The sequence below is a fragment of the Hyaena hyaena genome, unplaced genomic scaffold, assembly GCF_003009895.1.
Source record: "Hyaena hyaena isolate Hyena2069 unplaced genomic scaffold, ASM300989v1 scaffold_235, whole genome shotgun sequence".
Lineage (NCBI taxonomy): Eukaryota > Metazoa > Chordata > Mammalia > Carnivora > Hyaenidae > Hyaena > Hyaena hyaena.
This window is the reverse complement of record NW_024080867.1, coordinates 505,821-522,844: the sequence shown is the minus strand read 5'-3', so window position 1 is coordinate 522,844 and position 17,024 is coordinate 505,821. Positions and strand designations below refer to the sequence as shown.

Below are 17,024 nucleotides of genomic sequence, written 5' to 3'. Positions count from 1 at the left end.
CAAAGCTCTTAAATTTCCAAGCCTTTAATCCTGAACCAGACCACAGCGAGGCCCGACCCAGAGACCCCCCTCCGCCTGCCCCATTTCCCCAAGGTCAGATTAGTTGGAAGAAGTCTCTTCCACAAGTGAGTCCATCCAGCTCTGGGAAATGAATCAGTCCAACTCCGTCCCCAAACCCCCTGACCTCATCCCCCCCCCACTCCCTGGTTACCCCATCAGGTCCCCCTGCAAGCCTTCCCTTGGGGACCCTCGTTTGCAAAAAGCCTCTCCCCCATCGCACCCCCAAGCATCCTGATTCAGCCACCGAGAAGAACATATTCACAGAGGGAAAGGAGGAGGGAAAGAACATATTCACAGAAGAGGGATGTTTGTGCAAACCACGTGTGCCCCGCAGCAGGGAGAACACGGTTTCTCCAGGACAAAGGGAAAGGATTTTGCGGGATAAAAAGAAGAAAAGGAAGGAGCTTCGAGAAGGCACCCTGGTGGGTCTAGGGGGCCCTGTGCCCCAGCTTGGGGCAGATGGAGCCCCAGGGCCAGGGAGGCAGCGTGAGCAGGAGGAAGCAGCCGCCGGCCAGCAGGAGGGCCAGGCCGGCGCCCACGCCACAGCCCAGGGACCAGGAGTATTCGTAGGTCAGGGCTGGGGCTGGGGGAGGCCCGGGGCTGACTCGCTGGAGCAGGGCTTGAACGGAATGCCGGAACACCTCCAGGCTGACCAGGAGCAGCAGACCTGTGGGGGGAGAGGACACGCATGGCACTGAGGCGCCCGGGGCCCGGCCCGCCTGGGCGCCTCCCAGCACACCCCATCTCATGCTCAGGACCCCGGGACCCTCAGCACCGCCCGCCTCGTTCCTTCAACAGCTGCTCAGTCAACACCCACCCTGTGGCGGGTGTTTGGAAGCTGGAGGTGAAGAAGGAACACAACACGAATGGACAGACACAGAAGGGAGCGTGGTGGTCTCCAGGAGCAGAGGAGCGGCGGGGTGGGGGGGTGGCGGGCAGGGGCTGCGGCTTAGTGGGGACAGAGCTGTAGCTGGGGAAACGTACATGAAAACATTCTGCAGCTGGATGGTGAATGTGCATAAATGCCACACAACGGAGCACAAAACAGGAGAAATGGTAAACTTTATGTTATGTGTATTTTATCAGTTTAAAAAGAAAACGAAAGGGCGCCTGGGTGGCTCAGTCGGTTAAGCATCCAGCTTCCGTTCAGGTCATGATCTCGCTTCGTGGTTTCAAGCCCTGCGTCGGGCTCTGTGCTGACAGCTCAGCTGTCAGATTCCGGGTCTCCCTCTCTCTCTCTGCCCCTCCCCTGCTCGCGCTCTCTCTCTCAAAAATAAGTTAACATTAAAAATTTTTTTAAGGAAAAAAGCAAAAGCACCCGGGTGGCTTAATTGAGTGTCCAACTCTTGATTTCGGCTCAGGTCATGATTCCAGGGTTGTGGGATCGAACCCTGTGTTGGGCTCCAAGCTGAGTGTGGAGCCTGCTTAAGATTCTCTCTCCCTCTGCCCCTCACCCGCACTCACACTCTCACTCTCAAAAAAAAAAAAAAAATCAAACTCCAAAATCAAAAATAGCAAAAATCAATTAAAGACTACATTAAAAAATTATTTGAAAAAATAAAAGGGGTGCCTGGCTGGCTCAGCGGGTAGAGAATGCAACTCATGGTATCTGGGTCATGAGTTCAAGCTTCACGTTGGGCATAGAGTTTACTTAAAAAAAAAAAAAAAGACTCCATCAGGCTTTTGGAAAAATCAATGGTAGAATCTGGAATAGCTGAACTCCTTATGGAAGCACAGAGCAGAAGTGGTTTCCGAGAGCTGGGGAAAGGGAAATGGGAAGATGTAGGGCAAAGGGAACAGAACTCAATTACGCAAGACAAACGAGTTGTGGGGATCTGATGTACAGCATGGTGACTGTAGTTAGCAATACCGTATCGCATCTGTTACAAGAATAGGTCCTCAATGTTCTCACCACACACACCAAGGTAGCCACGTGAGGTGACGCATGTTGTTAACTGGTCTAACTGCGGTCACTTCATAACGTGCATGTAGGTCAGAACCTCAAGTTGTACACCTTAAAGAGCTACAACTTCTACTCATCAACCATACCCCAGTAAAGATGGTGGATCACAAAACAAGAGGAAAGGCAGTCAAGTCAAGTTGCAATAAGATTTGATTAAAAAAAAACAAAAAAACAGCAAGAAAAGAAGAACAAAACAGAGACCCTGATCTCACAGAGCTTATATTCTAGGGGGAGGAGACAGGTGGTAAACAAATAAACCAAGGCTTGCAAAGCTCAGATGCCTGCAGGAGGCGACGAGACAGCATAAGTCAATGAAGCAGGTGAGTGTGGTGGCTAGGGGCGGGGTGGGGGGGGGGCGTGTAGGGGGGAATGACAAAGATCCCCAAACTCAGCTTCAGCCAACTGCAATCCTTCAGAAATGGGGACCCAAATTGCCAGATCTTCTAAGTTTTTAAGATTCGCTGGAATTTTTCAAAGGATTCCTATGTTTTATGGGAATTTGCCCAACCTTGAAATACTGGTTCAGAGAAAGCATTGTGCCCTGGCCGCCAAAGTCCATTTATGGGTCCTCGCTGGCCATGGGAAACACATGAGAAGTAAACACATGAGAAGACGAGATAATTTCAGAGAGTGATGTGTGCCGGGAAAGATAAAACAGGGTGATGGGAAGGGAAGTGACATCCAGGGGCGGAGCAGAGACTTTGAGATGATGTCATCAGTAAACCCCATTTCAGCTAAGACTTGGAGGAAGAACAGAGGCCAGGTTCTGGAGGAAGCACAAAACTAAGCGATGACCCTTGCAAGAGGAAGGAATGGCTGGTGCAAAGGGCCTGTGGTGGAATGATAGTGTGTCTGGGGGAGGGAAAGAAGGGCAGTGTGGCTGGAGCAAAGATGGTGGGGGGTGGGGAATGGACATGCAGAGCTCAGCTCTTGTACAACCAGCTGATGGCCCTGAGTCATGGGTTCTAGGTGCCTCCTGTCTTGGACCCCAGACTCTCTTCCCTCCCCAGTCCCAGGTACTTTATTTCCCCTGTGGTTTTTAATTGGAGGCCTGGAGAATGCAGCCGGGAGTCTGTGATCTGTGGGTCAGTGGCTCCCCTTTGGCCTCACGCAGCTCAGCTTAGGGCACTGGAGGTAGAGTAACAGGACACCCTCCAGCCCCTTTATTCTTCCATGAATTCATGCATCTTTGATTCATTCAACCATCTTAATAGAGCACCCAGCATAAAATATATAAACAAGATTCACAGGGGCGCCTGGGTGGCTCAGCGGGTTAAGCGTCCGACTTCGGCTCAGGTCATGCTCTCGCAGCTCCTGGGTTCGAGCCTCACGTCGGGCTCTATGCTGACAGCTCAGAGCCTGGAACTGCTTGGGATTCTGTGTCTCCCTCTCTCTCTGCCCCTCCCCCACTCCTGCTCTGTCTCTCAAAAATAAACAAATGTTAAAAAAAGGAAAAAAAAACTAAGAAAGCCTAGTCCTCCTGCAGTTCCATGCCAGAAGGAGAACCGACCGCGAATCGGGGAACTGCAGTGCCGTGGGCTGGATCGTGCCCCCGGGAGCTCAGGTGCCGGAGGCCTGACCCCCCAGTTTCTTGGAATGTGACTATATTTGAAGATAGAGGTGTTGTTGTTTTTTTTAAGTTGTTTTTTTGTTTGAGAGAGAATGTGATGGGGGAGGGGCAGAGAGAGAGAGAGAGAGAGAGAGAGAGAATCCCAAACAGGTTCCACACTCAGATGCAGGGGCTTTAAGTCAGGAACCATGAGATCACACAACCTGAGCCAAAACCAAGAGTTGGACACTTAACCAACTGCCACCCAGGCGCCCCAAAGATAGAGGCTTTAAGGCAATAATAGACATGAGGCCATTCGGGCCCTAATCCAGTATGGAGGGCAATATGGCTGGTGTCCTCACAAGAAAGGAAAGGGGAACACAGACACACAGACACACAGACTGAGGACATGGGGAGAAGACAGCTGTCTACAAGCCAAGGAGAGGCCTTGGGGGAGACCGACCCTGCCCACGCCTGCGTCTCAGACCTCCAGCCTCCACATCATGAGACGGTGAGTTTCTGTTCTTTAACCCCCTGGCTGTGGCACTTTGTTATGGTGGCCCGAGCAAAGGAAGAATCCACAAGTACATAATTTCAGGGAGTGATCGATTCTATGGGGGAAAAGGGGGCAAGGTAGGAACACAGCAGGTAATGGGCCTCCTCTGGACAAGGCAGCCAACAGCAGTCTGTCTGAGCAGGTGTGATTTGATCAGAGACTTAAATGATAGGAAGAGATGAGACAAGGGAAGATCTAGTGGAAGAACATTCCAGGCTAAGTAGAGAGCCCTGCAAAATGTTCTGAGGAGGAGAGATTAGAGGAATAGCAAAGAAGCCAATGAAACCAGAACACAGGGAGCAGGTGGTAAGAGGCTCCTACCCCCAGGAGCCAGGCCACATAAGACCTTGGAACCACGTTATTCTAGCGGGACTAATTTATTGTTCATCTATTGGCTTTTGAACCAGGTAGGAAACACAGTATGATTTATGGTTTAAAAATACAACTAACCCTAAAGCAAAGGGCGGGCAGGACTTGTCCATGGGCTGTAGTCGGCGGACCTTTGGCCTTGACCGTTGGCCTTGTGCCAAGATTCTAACAAACGTTCTCACATCTCATCTCTTCCCACTAGACCTTATGAGGAATGTATTATTTCCCCCACTTCACAGAGAGGAAAATTAAAGCCTGGAGAAGCGGAGCTCGGGTTTGAGCAAAGCCAGTTCTACTCGATGGATTCTTCTCTTCGGCACGTCTCTGTACACCCTCCCTGATCAAGCCTGACACCCTTGCCCACGTGATCTGGCCCCTGCCTCCTTGTTTGTAGTCCCCTCCACTGCTCTTCCCATCCTAACATAGTGGGGAGTACAACTTCTTTCAGTCTGTAGGTAATTCTTTAGAGACAGAGAGCAGGGGAGGGGCTGCGAGAGAAGAGAGAAAATCCTAAGCAGGCTCCGTGCTCAGCACAGAGCCAGATGCGGGGCTTGATCCTACGACCCTGGGATCATGACCTCAGCTGAAACCAAGAGTCAGTCACTCAAGCGGCTGAGCTACCCAGGCACTCCTCTTTCAGTCTTTAAATGCACCAAATTCTTTAAGGCCAGGAGACCTTTATGCTGCTTGGAATAATTTTCGGCTTAACCTTCCCCGAGTACTGCCTCACACATCCCTACTATTATTACTATTACTATTATTATTGTTACTATCCCTACTATGGCACTTCTGAGAAGCCTTTTTATTTTTTTATTTTTTAATGTTTTATTTATTTCTGAGAGAGAGAGAGAGACAGCGTGAACAGGGGAGGGTCAGAGAGAGAGGGAGACACAGAATCCGAAACAGGCTCCAGGCTCTGGGCTAGCTGTCAGCACAGAGCCCGACGCGGGGCTCGAACCCACGAACCGTGAGATCATGACCTGATCCGAAGCCGGATGCTTAACCGACTGAGCCACCCAGGCGCCCCCTGAGAAGCCTTTCTTAAGCACTGCCACTCAAGTCTATATCAGATCTCCCTGTTACACATTTTCCTCATACTCTTTCATTTTCATTTATAGCACTTATCACAGCTGGTAATTATTAGCATATATTAATTTATATTAGTATTGTCTATTTGTCCCATTGCTATCTCCCTCGCTACCATAAATCCACAAGAGCAGGAAACTTCTCTGTCTTGTATCTCTAAAACACAAACAACACCTGACGTATATACTTCACAGAGAGAAACAATATAACCCGAACATGTCCCTTTATTGAAGGAGACCTTAAAAATGCAATCTGCCCAGTCCCTGATACTGAATATAACCGAAGTACTTACAGCATCAAATCCACCCCCTCGCTTTCATTTGCTTGTAAAATCTGCAGAAAAATTTCATGCCTGAGACTTCCATAAAACACTTTTATATCCTCACTTTCATGATACCCCTGGAATAACATGAGCATGATTTCGATAACCAAATTCCTCCCACACTATCAATTCCACAAAAACAGGGATCATCTTAAACTTATCCATCATTCTATCCCCAGTGGTATAAAGCACAGCATCGAGCACTTATTGGATATAAAAAAATACTTTTTGAATGACTGGATGGATGAATAGAGGGAAAATAGATAAAAGGAGAATGGAAAAGGAAGAAGACAGTGGGAGGAAATTAATGAATCAATGGATGGATAGATGGATGGATGGATGGATGGATGGATGGATGGGTGATGGATGGATGGATGAGTGGATGGATGGATGGATGGATGGATGGATAGTTGACAAATGGATACTTCATTGACTGACTTCATGGATATACAGAGACTTGAATTCAGAGATAAAAAAAAAAATTGCCCAAGATTACACAACTTGTCAGGGTCTTTTACACCAGTGTCCCCTTCATTCTCCATGTTCCAGCCACACTGGTGTTCTTTCAAGACCTTAAATTCACCAAACTCTGTCTAGCTTGGTTACTCAGGGAGGCCTTTGCTAACTCTCTGCTTTAAACCAAGTGCTCTCGTTATGCACTCTCATAGAAATCTACCTTTCCTTTTCCTTTATAGCACCTAGAAGTTTGTAATTGTGGGATGATTTGTGTTATTTCAGTGTCATTAACCAGATGATAATCTCCATAAGGGAAGTCACCTTCTGTCTTGTACATTCTGATAACATTACATATACAAAAACGTACAAATGTGTGTAATGTGTCTGTGTGTGTATCTATGAATAAAATGAACGATGAAAGAATGGAAAGGAAATGACTGAATATTTCCCCTTATTTAGGAAGATCTCTAAGGCAACAAAATAATAAAAATTGCTAATTAGTATTTTCCATTCATCTGTTCATGTTCTTGAAGACTCATCGTGTCTCCCTTATCTAGTACTATGTACATCTGTGAAAAATCTCACCTGCTTTATGCTCTGACCTTCATTCTGTTCCTTGAACTTGTCAAATTGCTATTCCATCACCACCACCACCGTTAGTACACCATCATCCCTACATTACCACCATTTTTACTACCATCATCATCATCACCATCAGCACTACCACCACAAACATCACCAATATAGCCACCACCACTGTCACCACCACACTTTGGATAATTCCTATTTACCTTTCAATTACCAGCTTAAAAATCCCTTTCTCTGAGATTCTCTGATACACCCTCACTGCAGTGTCTACCTCTAATTTGCTTTATCATAATTCTCATCACAATTACGGTTGAATTATTATATGTGTAATTACTGGCTACTGTCTATCTCTGCCAGAATCTAGGCTCTGTGAGGGCAGACTGTATCTATCTTGTTAGTCATATATATCTCCAGCCCTTAGCACAGTGCAGGGAACATAGTAGGTGCTCAGTAAATACACAGAGGATAAATAAATGAAGCTTATATAATTAACGACCTTTCCATTAACCTTAGCAAACATTTGATCCAATGAGGACTACATGAACAAGATGTAGAATTTCTTTTGACCATCAGCTCCAAGAATGCAACAGTCACTGAAGACCCCAGTTCTAACGCTAAAAGAGTGTTTGAAGACTTTTCAATTCCCAGCCAATAACAGTGCTTAGAACTCTCACATTGAGCCTACTACAGTCCTTGTGCTTCCCAGCATGCAGCAGTGCTTAGAGATGTCCTGTAACTCCCCAGCATGCAACAGTGCTTGGAGATGTCCTGTAACCTCCCAGCATGCAACAGTACTTGGAGATGGCCTCCAACTTCCCAGCCTGCAACAGTGCTTGGAGATGGCCTCCAACTTCCCAGCATGCAACAGTACTTGAAGACCTCTGGGGGTTTAAATTGGAGACCCCCCCTGGAGACAGCAGGGCTTAGAATTCTCCCATTGTTGAGACCTCTATGGTCCTTGAGCTTCCTTCAATCCCCTTGGTACAACTGTGTTTGTGGACTCTACCTCCAAGCCGGCAACAATTCTTGGAAACCCTTGGTCCAAATTTAAAATAGTGTTTGGAGACCCTTTAATCTCCAGGCAGCCATAAAGCTTGGAATTCTCCCATTTTTAAGGCTACTATAGCCCATGGGTTTCCCTCACCTCTCAGCATGCAACAGTGCTTGGACACCCTACCTCCCTGCATGCAACAGTGTCTGGAGATTCAAACTCCCAGCATGCAACAGTGCTTGGACACTCTACCTTCCTGCATGCAAACATTACCTAGAGTTCCAAACTCCCAGCATGCAACAGTGCTTGGAGATCCAACCTCCCAGCATGCAGTTCCCGCGGTTTTCAGGCTCCCAGCCCTCACCTGAGAGGCCAAAGCAGATGGCTCCAACTCGGAGCAGGAACTCTGCACCTTTGCTGAGCACCATGATGATACAGAGGCACCCCAGGGCCATGACTGCCAAGCCTAGCACTGCTATCACGGCAGCTGCCAGGTTCACCTCTGCAAGGAGAGGAAAGAGAAGAAGCAGAGAACATGGGAGGTAGGAAGTGGGAAGGACTCCCCTATAGGGACCCAGAACCAGGAAGATGGAAGATTCAGAGCTAGAGAAGAATTTTCAAGATCATGCAGTCCAGTATAATAGTTTACTTACGCTGTTGAAGGAACTAAGACTCAGAGAGGCTCAGTGATTTGCCTGAGGCCACAGAGCAAAGAGGAGACATCGTCAGGATTAGAAGGAAATGGGAACTACCAATTATTCCTTATGATCTGGTTACTATTTGTTTACAGGTGAGGAAACTGAGGCAGTGAGCATGTGGGTGACAACGGAGAAGGTAGCTTGTTCCAGTGGAATGATCCAAGTCTGAATTCTCCACAGCCACATCCTTACTGGAAGATTGTGGTAAAGTCACCAAACTTCTCTGAGCCTCAGTTTCATCCTCTAGAAAATCAGGATCAAAATGCCTATTTGACTGGGCTGTTGTGTGGATCAGGATTTGCTTATGTAAAGTGCCCAGTGCAGTGCTTGGCACACAGCAGTTGTGGTATCCACATGCACTGTGATTATTCACTATCCCAGAGAAGCACGGTGGCTTGTCCAAGCTCACTTAGCACAAAGACAAGACAGAAAGGAGCAGGGAGGGTGGGAACCACTGTTGACTGAGGGCCTACTATGTGCCCAGCATCAAGCTGTATATTTCAGCTGCATCATCTCATTAAACCCTTACAGAGGCTGGATAGGAGTCATGACATGACCATAATCCCTTTACTGGTGTGGATGGACCACTGAGGTACTGGGGTGATGGAGAGGCTGTGGTTATAGTAGAAAGGGTAGAGTCTGTGCTAACAGCAGAGAATCCAGGGCTCAAACTCATGAACTGTGAGATCATGACCTGAGCCAAAACCAAGACTCAGACGCTTAACTGACCAAGCCATTCAGGCTCCCAAGAAAGAGTAAAGTCTTAAGAGTTGCATTGTCCAGTATGGTTGCCACTAGCCATGTGTGGTCTTTCCATTTTAAATGGATTTAAATTAAAACAAAAAAAAGTTTATTCATTTTTTTTTAGGGGGAGAGAGAGTGAGACAGCGAGAGAGTGAGAGAGCACAAGCGAGGGAGAGGCAGAGAAAGAGAATCCCAAACAGGCTCCACACTGTCAGTGCAGAGCCCAATGCAGGGCTCGAACCCATGAGATTGTGACCTGAGTTGAAATGAAGAGTCGGACACTCAACCAACCAAGTCACCCAGATGCCCCTCCCCCAATTTTTTTTATTTTGAGAGAGGGAGAGTGCAAGTAGGGAGAGGGACAGAGAGAGGGATGGAGGGAGAGAGATAGGGAAGAAGGGGGAGGGAGGGGGAGGGAGGGAGAGGGAGAGGGAGAGGGAGAGAGAGAGAGAATCTCAAGCAGGCTTCACACTTAGCACAGAGCCTAATGTGGGGCCCAATCCTACAGCCCTGGGATCATGACCTGAGCCAAAATCAAGAGTTGGAGGCTCAACCAACTAAGCCACCCAGGTGCCCCAAATTAAAACAAAATTTGAAAAACTTATTTTCTTCATCACACTAGCCACATGGGCTCAGCAGTCACATGGGGCCAGCGGCTACCAATTGGTCAGCTCAGGTATAGAGTATTTCCACCTCACAGAAGATTCTATAGTAGAGCATTGCTTCGGAGTCAGGATTATTTGGGACTGATTCTGCCTCTGCCACTTCTGGAAAAAGTAAATGCAACCATTTCTGGACTTCCATTTTTTTTCATCTGGAAGATGAAATACAGCCGTCGCCCTGCAGGGTCATGGCAAGGATGGGAGTTCTTATCAGTAAGACACTCAGCCCTGTGCTTGGCATGTGGCACATAGACATCTTTAAGAAAGTCCCAGAAAGGGGCTGTGACTTTCCCAAGGTCACACAGCACATGTCAAAGGTGGAGCTGGGGTAGAAGCATCAAGCACAGGGCTCTGGAGAACCACTTGCCCCCAAAGATGGGACCTCCCCCAACCCCAGGGCAAAGCAGAGAGGAAGACGATGCTATCAGGAACTCCTCTGACATGGTCAGCATATCCCTTCCACCACCCCACCACCCCGCCCCGCTGCAGGGTGGTTCTCACCTTTCTTTGTAGTTCTCTGGAAGATGTGTGCATTTTCCCCAGTGGTAAAGAATTTAAAATAGGTGCAGTTTGCTTCTGTGGGAGCAGGAGAGAAAAAGAGCGGTGACGATATGGACATTGCTAGCGTAAGCTCAGGGCTGGGCATTTAACATAGCTCACGGCAGCCTAAAAATAGGACATCAACATCCCTGATATACACAAGAGAAAATGATGTTCAGAGAAACAAAAACCACCTGGCGTCATCCAGCTATACAGGAGCTGAGAATCCCGTCTGGAGCTTAGAGGTCCAGATCTGTGGCCTTGTGAAGGCTATTGACCTCTCTGCAGCTTCTGAATCTTTCTGTATAAAATGAGATAACAGTCTCTTTCCTGGCTCCATCATATGGGTTTGTTGAGTGGTCAAGTGGGATTGGAAATGGATGATCACTTCATTCAACAAAGGACAGGAAGGCTAACAGACTCAGGGGAGATTTTCATCTCAGAGAGGATTCCTAACTAGAACACACAAAGAACACCTGCAGACCAGCAAGAGAGGAAACCCGATTGAAAAATGGGCAAAGGATAGGAATAGTCAATTCACAGAAGAAGTCTGAATGACTCACAAGTATATTAAGAGACGCTCCACCTCACCAGGGATCACAGAAATGCAACTTAAATCAGCAGGGAGACAGCACTTTAGATCAATTAGATTGGAAAATATTAAAAGGATGATATCAAGCACTGGAAGAGTAAGAGGAAACAGCTGGGGACCAGAAACTGGCACTAGTGTCTTTCTGGAAAGCACTCTGACATCCTTTGTACATTTGTATCCTATAACCGAACAATTTCATTTCTGGGTCTTATATCCAGAGAAACACTATAGGCAGGGACATATGTGTGGCTGCTCACGGCAGTACTGTTGGTAAGAGCAGAGAGTCAGAATCAACCTAAGCATCCATCTCAGGGGGATCAGGTAAATGGGACAGATGCCTTCTATGCAAATCTCTGCAGCCCATGATAGCCATGAACTAGAAGACCAGAAAGCAATACGGGGAAATCTGAGAAACAGTGTTGAGCAAATAGATAGATAAATCACAAGCAGGAGGAAAAAATCCACAGCATGATATCATTACATAAATTAAAACACACAGAGATATAAAATAACACTATGTAGTTTCCAAGTTAAAATATATACTCAAGGATACATATCCAACACATTAAAGAGATAGAAGGGAATTGGAGAAAATAATGATGTACAATAAAGCCAGAGAAGGCTCTTGGAAATGCTGGTGATGACTCTGTGATGTAAAGGAAAGAAGAGGAAAGATCGACTTCTTTGTGTACTTGAAGTCCCAGGTAAACCTAAACTTGAAAGGCTGGAGCGCTCTCCAAACTGCATCTGAAAGCCAGGACTTCCCACAAAATTCCCCTAGCCTCATGTTCCCATGCTACAGATGGGGAAACTGAGGCACGGGAAGGGGGAAAGACAGGTAGACATCAAGAGGGGTACAAGAAGAGCCAGGTGGGCTGGAGAGGCAGAAAGGAACCTTCCAGATTGGAGGAAGATGTAGAGGGACAAGAAATAAACTCCTGAGTCAGGTGAGGTGGTGGGACACCCCACCTGTCCCCCGAGGGAAGGAGAGGGCAGGAGCAGGGGAGCGGGAGTCCTTACCCCACAGCATCAGCCATCCTGCGGCAGCAAGGAGTAAAGGATGCCTCATGCAGCAGAGCAAAGGGTGAGGATGCTATAGGTAGCAGTCAGTGGGGGACACAGGGTCTTCATCCATGAGGGAAGTGTGAAGTCCCATCTAGAGAGTAAGAAGGTGTGGTACATCTTTCTGAGAGAGCATGGAGTGTCTGGCCTCCCACTATGGCTACCAGTGATTTAGGGGATCTTGCCTCCAGACTCCAGATGGCGTATCCCATTTGGAAAAGAGTAGGGTGGGTCACACACACCTCCCCCTGCCTTGTAGCCAAGGGAATTAAGGGTGTCCTTTGATGGACAGGGCAATGTGTGTGGGATATTTCTGAGATAACAGAACTTGTGAGCTTTTGGACGGTCCTCTCTGGAGGGTCCGGACTGTGGGCTGATGGAGATGGTCCCGTGAGGAAGCTGAAATCCCTTCTGACCAATAGGGAGACATCAAGGGATATGAGGAATCCTGTCTTATGCGGTGAGGTTGGGGAGGGCATCCGCTATGGAGCAGCAAGGGCCTCTGGGACATCATTATGGACTCGTGAGATGCAATATAGTGTAGTTGTTAAGAACAGAGACAGCCAGGGTTCAAATCCCATATGACTAGCCTGGTACATAGACTGAAGCACTTACACTCCTTACTCCTCATGTTTGGTTTCTCTAAAATGAGAAGGATAATAATTATTCACAAGGTTGCTAGGAGGATATGAGGATTAATGAGTTAATGCACATGACGTACTTTAAACAGAGCTACGTAAACATCTAAGCATATTACATAAGCAGATTATTACCAGGGCACCCCGTTTGGGCAAAGTCTGGGAACTTCCTGCTTGAGGCTCTGAGGGGCAAAAAAAATTAGCCCATCTGCAGAAGTGAAGTGTTTAAACTGGACGCTGAGTGGGTGCTTGGTATCCGACTCTACTATCAAGGATTTGGGACGTCCTATTTGGGACCCTATGGGTGGAAGATAGCATATGTGGATAAGTGAGGGGGGAAAGCCCATCTGGAGCCCAGAGGGATAGAAGATCTTCTCTGAGGGGCACTGAGGTTATACGACATTGTTTGGAACGTAGAGTGCCGGAGATCTCATATGGGTGATCAAGCCTATGACATCTTACATGGACCATGAGGGGTGTCAGATAGTTCCCTCAGGTCAGTAGATGTGGTGCAAGAGCCCATCCCTGTTCCCAGGGGGTATAGGATGTCCCACTGGTGGACGTAAAAGGCATGGCATGTCCTGTCAGGGAGAGTGAGGGGTATGGGATAGCTCTCTGGCGTTGCCACGGATGAAAGGCCATTCTGAGGGACAGTGAGGGGTGTGGGGTGTCTGCAAGAGAAAATAAGGAGGGCTGGAGAGCAGGTCTGGGCATTCAGAGGTGAGAGGGACAGGAAATGGAAAAGCACATTCTCCAGAAGCATGAGGTTCACCCGGCGGGTGTTGGGGGGTGTCTGTTGAGAGCTGTTTGGCAGTATCAGCAGTGGGGACCCAGCATAGATTCCACTTGGGGGTTGGCATTACAGTGGTCAGTCACCCCAGGGCCCAGGGGATAGAAGCGCGCCTGGCTCCAATGCGGGAAAAGCAAGCTGAGCCCACGAACCCAAACTCTCCCTCTAGGGGCACAGGCTGTCTCAGAAAGTGTGGGTGCTTCTGGGGGACTTGGGCTGCTGGAGGGCACCAGCTGTGTGTGGAGTCAGCGCCGAGGCAGGGGTGCGAGGCTTCCCTAGGGAACACGGGCTCTCTCTGGGGTACATGCTGGTCTGGAGACACAGAAAGGTCAGGATCACGTGCTGTGCTGGACGTACAGGGGCTTTGGAGGTCAGAGCTGGTCTGGAGCACTGGCTAGCCTGGGGTCAGAGGCTAGTCTGGGGGCACAGCTGATGTGGGGGTGCAGGCTGGTCTGGGGGCGCAGCTGATGTGGGGGTGCAGGTTGGTCTGGGGGCACAGCTGATGTGGGGGTGCAGGCTGGTCTGGGGGCACAGCTGATATGGGGGTGCAGGCTGGTCTAAGGGACAGGCGAGTTTGAGAGTACAGACTAGTCTGGGGGTCCAGGCAGGCTGAAGCGCAGGGTGTCGCTTGGGACAGGCTGCTGGGGAGGGGGTGTGCAGGACGGCCGGCACGCGGCCTAGAGTCTGGCGGTACAGACTTTCTCTCCCCCCCCCGTCCCCCCCCCCCCCACGGTTTGTGCCTGGAGCCAAGGTCGTTCCGGGGAGCACAGGGGGAGGCTGTGCTCCGACTCCGCCCCCCTCGCGGCGCGTGGGCCCCGGCCCCCGCCTGGGCGGGGCCTCTCACCTCCGGGCAGCTGCTCGGGGCCGCAGGTGTCTCTGCCCGCGGGCACGGCGGCCTGCCACAGCCGCCTGGTGCACATCTTCCACAGCCCCAGGTGGGCGGCGTCGCACACCACGCTGCCGTTGGCCTTGTAGGTGTTGAGCTCCACCCAGAACTCGGTGCCCACGGCCAGCACCGACAGCGCGGCGCCCACCGCGCTCAGCAGGAGCCCCAGCTTGACCTTGGCCTCGCGCTCGGGCGTCGGCCGCGCCTGCTGCTGCCCGCGGGCCCGCCGCCGGCCCGCCGCCTCCCGCCGCCGCCGGTCTTCCTCTTGCAGGAAAAAGTTGGACCACATCATCCTGGGGCGCAGCCGATGGGGCTCGGACAGGGGCGGAGGCGGCAGAGCTGAGGAGGGTCCTGCGGGCTGCGCCGCTGGGGGCGCGCAGGTGGGGGGCTGCCTTCCCACTGGATGCTGAGAAAGGAAGGTCTGAACCTCCCCCTGCAGCCGCCAGTGGGGGCGTGGAGGTCGCCCCTGGGGCTCCGACCAGAACAAAATGGGTCGTGCGGCCCAGGAACCCTCTGCGTTCGGAGGGGGCCCCGGGGAGAAACCCAGGAAGGAGGGTGGGACCCAGAAGAGAAGCAAGGCGCCGCCCAGGCCCAGAGCCAGGAGCGGGGGTCCAGGAAGGCCCGGGACGAAGGAGAACTGAGTACTGAGAGGCTGCTCTGGGTGCCCACTGAGAGGAACCCAGGAAACCGGGTGTCCTGGGGGACGGGCTCTGAGCACCCCACTAAGGCTCAGAGCTTGGGGCACCCAGGGGGGTTGCCGGGGTCCCTTTGTGTATCGGAGAGGAGTTTCCCGGGTCCCCACTGGGGTTCAGGGCAGGAGGTCAGAACTCCTCCTGGGTCTCAGACAGGCAGCAGGAGGCCCCTCCTCCACGTTCACACAGGGGGGCTGTGGGGTCCCGGCTGGGCCTCGGAGAAGGGGGGGGACACCTCCCAGAACTCAGGAGAAAGCAGTGGGCGTCTCCGCGGCCATTCGGAGAAGGTCGGTCCGACAAAGTCTGTCTGGGTCCGAACGGAGGCTCCTGGCTCAGAGACACAGTGGGGTCTGGGAAGGGGGCCCGGGGGGCGCCCCCGGGGCTCAGGAGGGGGACCTGGGGTCCCAATCCGGGTCAGAGGGAGGGACTGTGGTCCCCCACCCCCCAGCGGCTCAAGAAACAGGGACGAAATCCCCCCGGGGTGCAAAGGACCACGGGGACCAGGAAGGGACCCTGCGTCCCTCCGGGGTCACTCGGCTCCCCCTCCCCCCGGCTCCCAGGGCCGGCAGGGCCGGGACCGCTCCAGGCTCAGCTCCAGGCCCGCCGCCCCCCGCAGGCCTCCCGCCCCGGGCTCCCGGGCAGGGCCCCCTCTCGCCCTCCTGCCTCGGCGCCGCGCCGGCCCCAGCTCCGCGCCGCCTCGCAGCCGCCGGTCCCGCAGGCCGCGCCGCCCGCTCCGGCCTCGGCCCCAGCCGCCCACCCCCTCGCCCTCCCGGGCTATTTCAGGCTCGACCCGTAAATAACACCCGCACCTGTCGCCCAGCGCCTGTTGCCATAGGGACCCCGGGTATTTTAAGGGGACGCGGGGGGAGGCGGGAGGCCGTCCCGGGAGGAGGGCCTGGGGGCGGGGTCCTGACCCGCTGGAGCCTGAGCGGGACTTTTACTCCCTTAAGGGGCGAGCGTCTGAGCCGCGGATCTCATCTCCATGGTGGCGGGAGAGGGAGCGGGCCTGGCTGGGAATCTTAATTGCTGGGTCCGAGGGAGGAGGGGCTGGGGGTCAGGACTCCTGGGTCTGAGGGAGGAGGGGCTGCGGTCCCGGACCCCTGGGTCCGAGGGAGGAGGGGCTGGGGGCCCGGACTCCTGGGTCTGAGGGAGGAGGGGCTGGGGGCCCGGACTCCTGGTTCTGAGGGAGGAGGGGCTGCGGTCCCGGACCCCTGGGTCTGAGGGAGGAGGGGCTGGGGTCCCGGACCCCTGGGTCTGAGGGAGGAGGGGCTGCGGTCCCGGACCCCTGGGTCTGAGGGAGGAGGGCTGGGGTCCCGGACCCCTGGTTCTGAGGGAGGAGGGCTGGGGTCCCGGACCCCTGGGTCTGAGGGAGGAGGGGCTGGGGTCCCGGACCCCTGGGTCTGAGGGAGGAGGGCCCGGGGGCCAGGACTCCTGGGTCCGAGGGAGGAGGGGGTGGGGGCCTGGACTCCTGGGTCTGAGGGAGGAGCAGAAGGCTGGGATCCAGCTTCCAGGATCCTGACAGATAGAAGAGCTGATTCTGGTACTGTTTGTCTTCAACTCCCCAGAGGTGAAAAGGGCCAGGTCAGGGGCACTGGAGCCAAAGCCACAGTCCTCGTCATTGAGTTTATTAGACAGGGCACCCCCGGGGGGACCTTCCATGCAGTTTCAGCTCCCCCAGGGGCAGGGACGGGGACAGCCATGTGGAATGGCAGCAGGGCCTGATCTTCACCCCTACGCCCCCTCCCTCAGCCCTTCTGCACACAGGCCAGGTGGGAACCAC

The 17,024-nt window shown here is 52.0% G+C and overlaps 1 protein-coding gene across 3 annotated transcripts; it reads right to left on the bottom strand.

Annotated features, from left to right (window-relative positions):
• Positions 1-229: 229 nt before the first annotated feature.
• On the bottom strand, positions 230-14,844 carry CACNG6 (calcium voltage-gated channel auxiliary subunit gamma 6). Of its 3 annotated transcripts, XM_039244035.1 has the most exons (4): positions 14,511-14,844; positions 10,546-10,620; positions 8,305-8,442; positions 230-727 (listed from the first exon to the last, which is right to left on the bottom strand). In XM_039244035.1, the coding sequence occupies exons 1-4, from the start codon at positions 14,842-14,844 to the stop codon at positions 489-491; spliced, it is 786 nt and encodes a 261-aa protein (XP_039099966.1). In that variant the 3' UTR covers positions 230-488. The 3 variants fall into 3 exon arrangements, with proteins under 3 accessions (XP_039099966.1, XP_039099967.1, XP_039099968.1); XM_039244036.1 differs by lacking the exon at positions 8,305-8,442; XM_039244037.1 differs by lacking the exons at positions 8,305-8,442; positions 10,546-10,620.
• Positions 14,845-17,024: the final 2,180 nt, after the last annotated feature.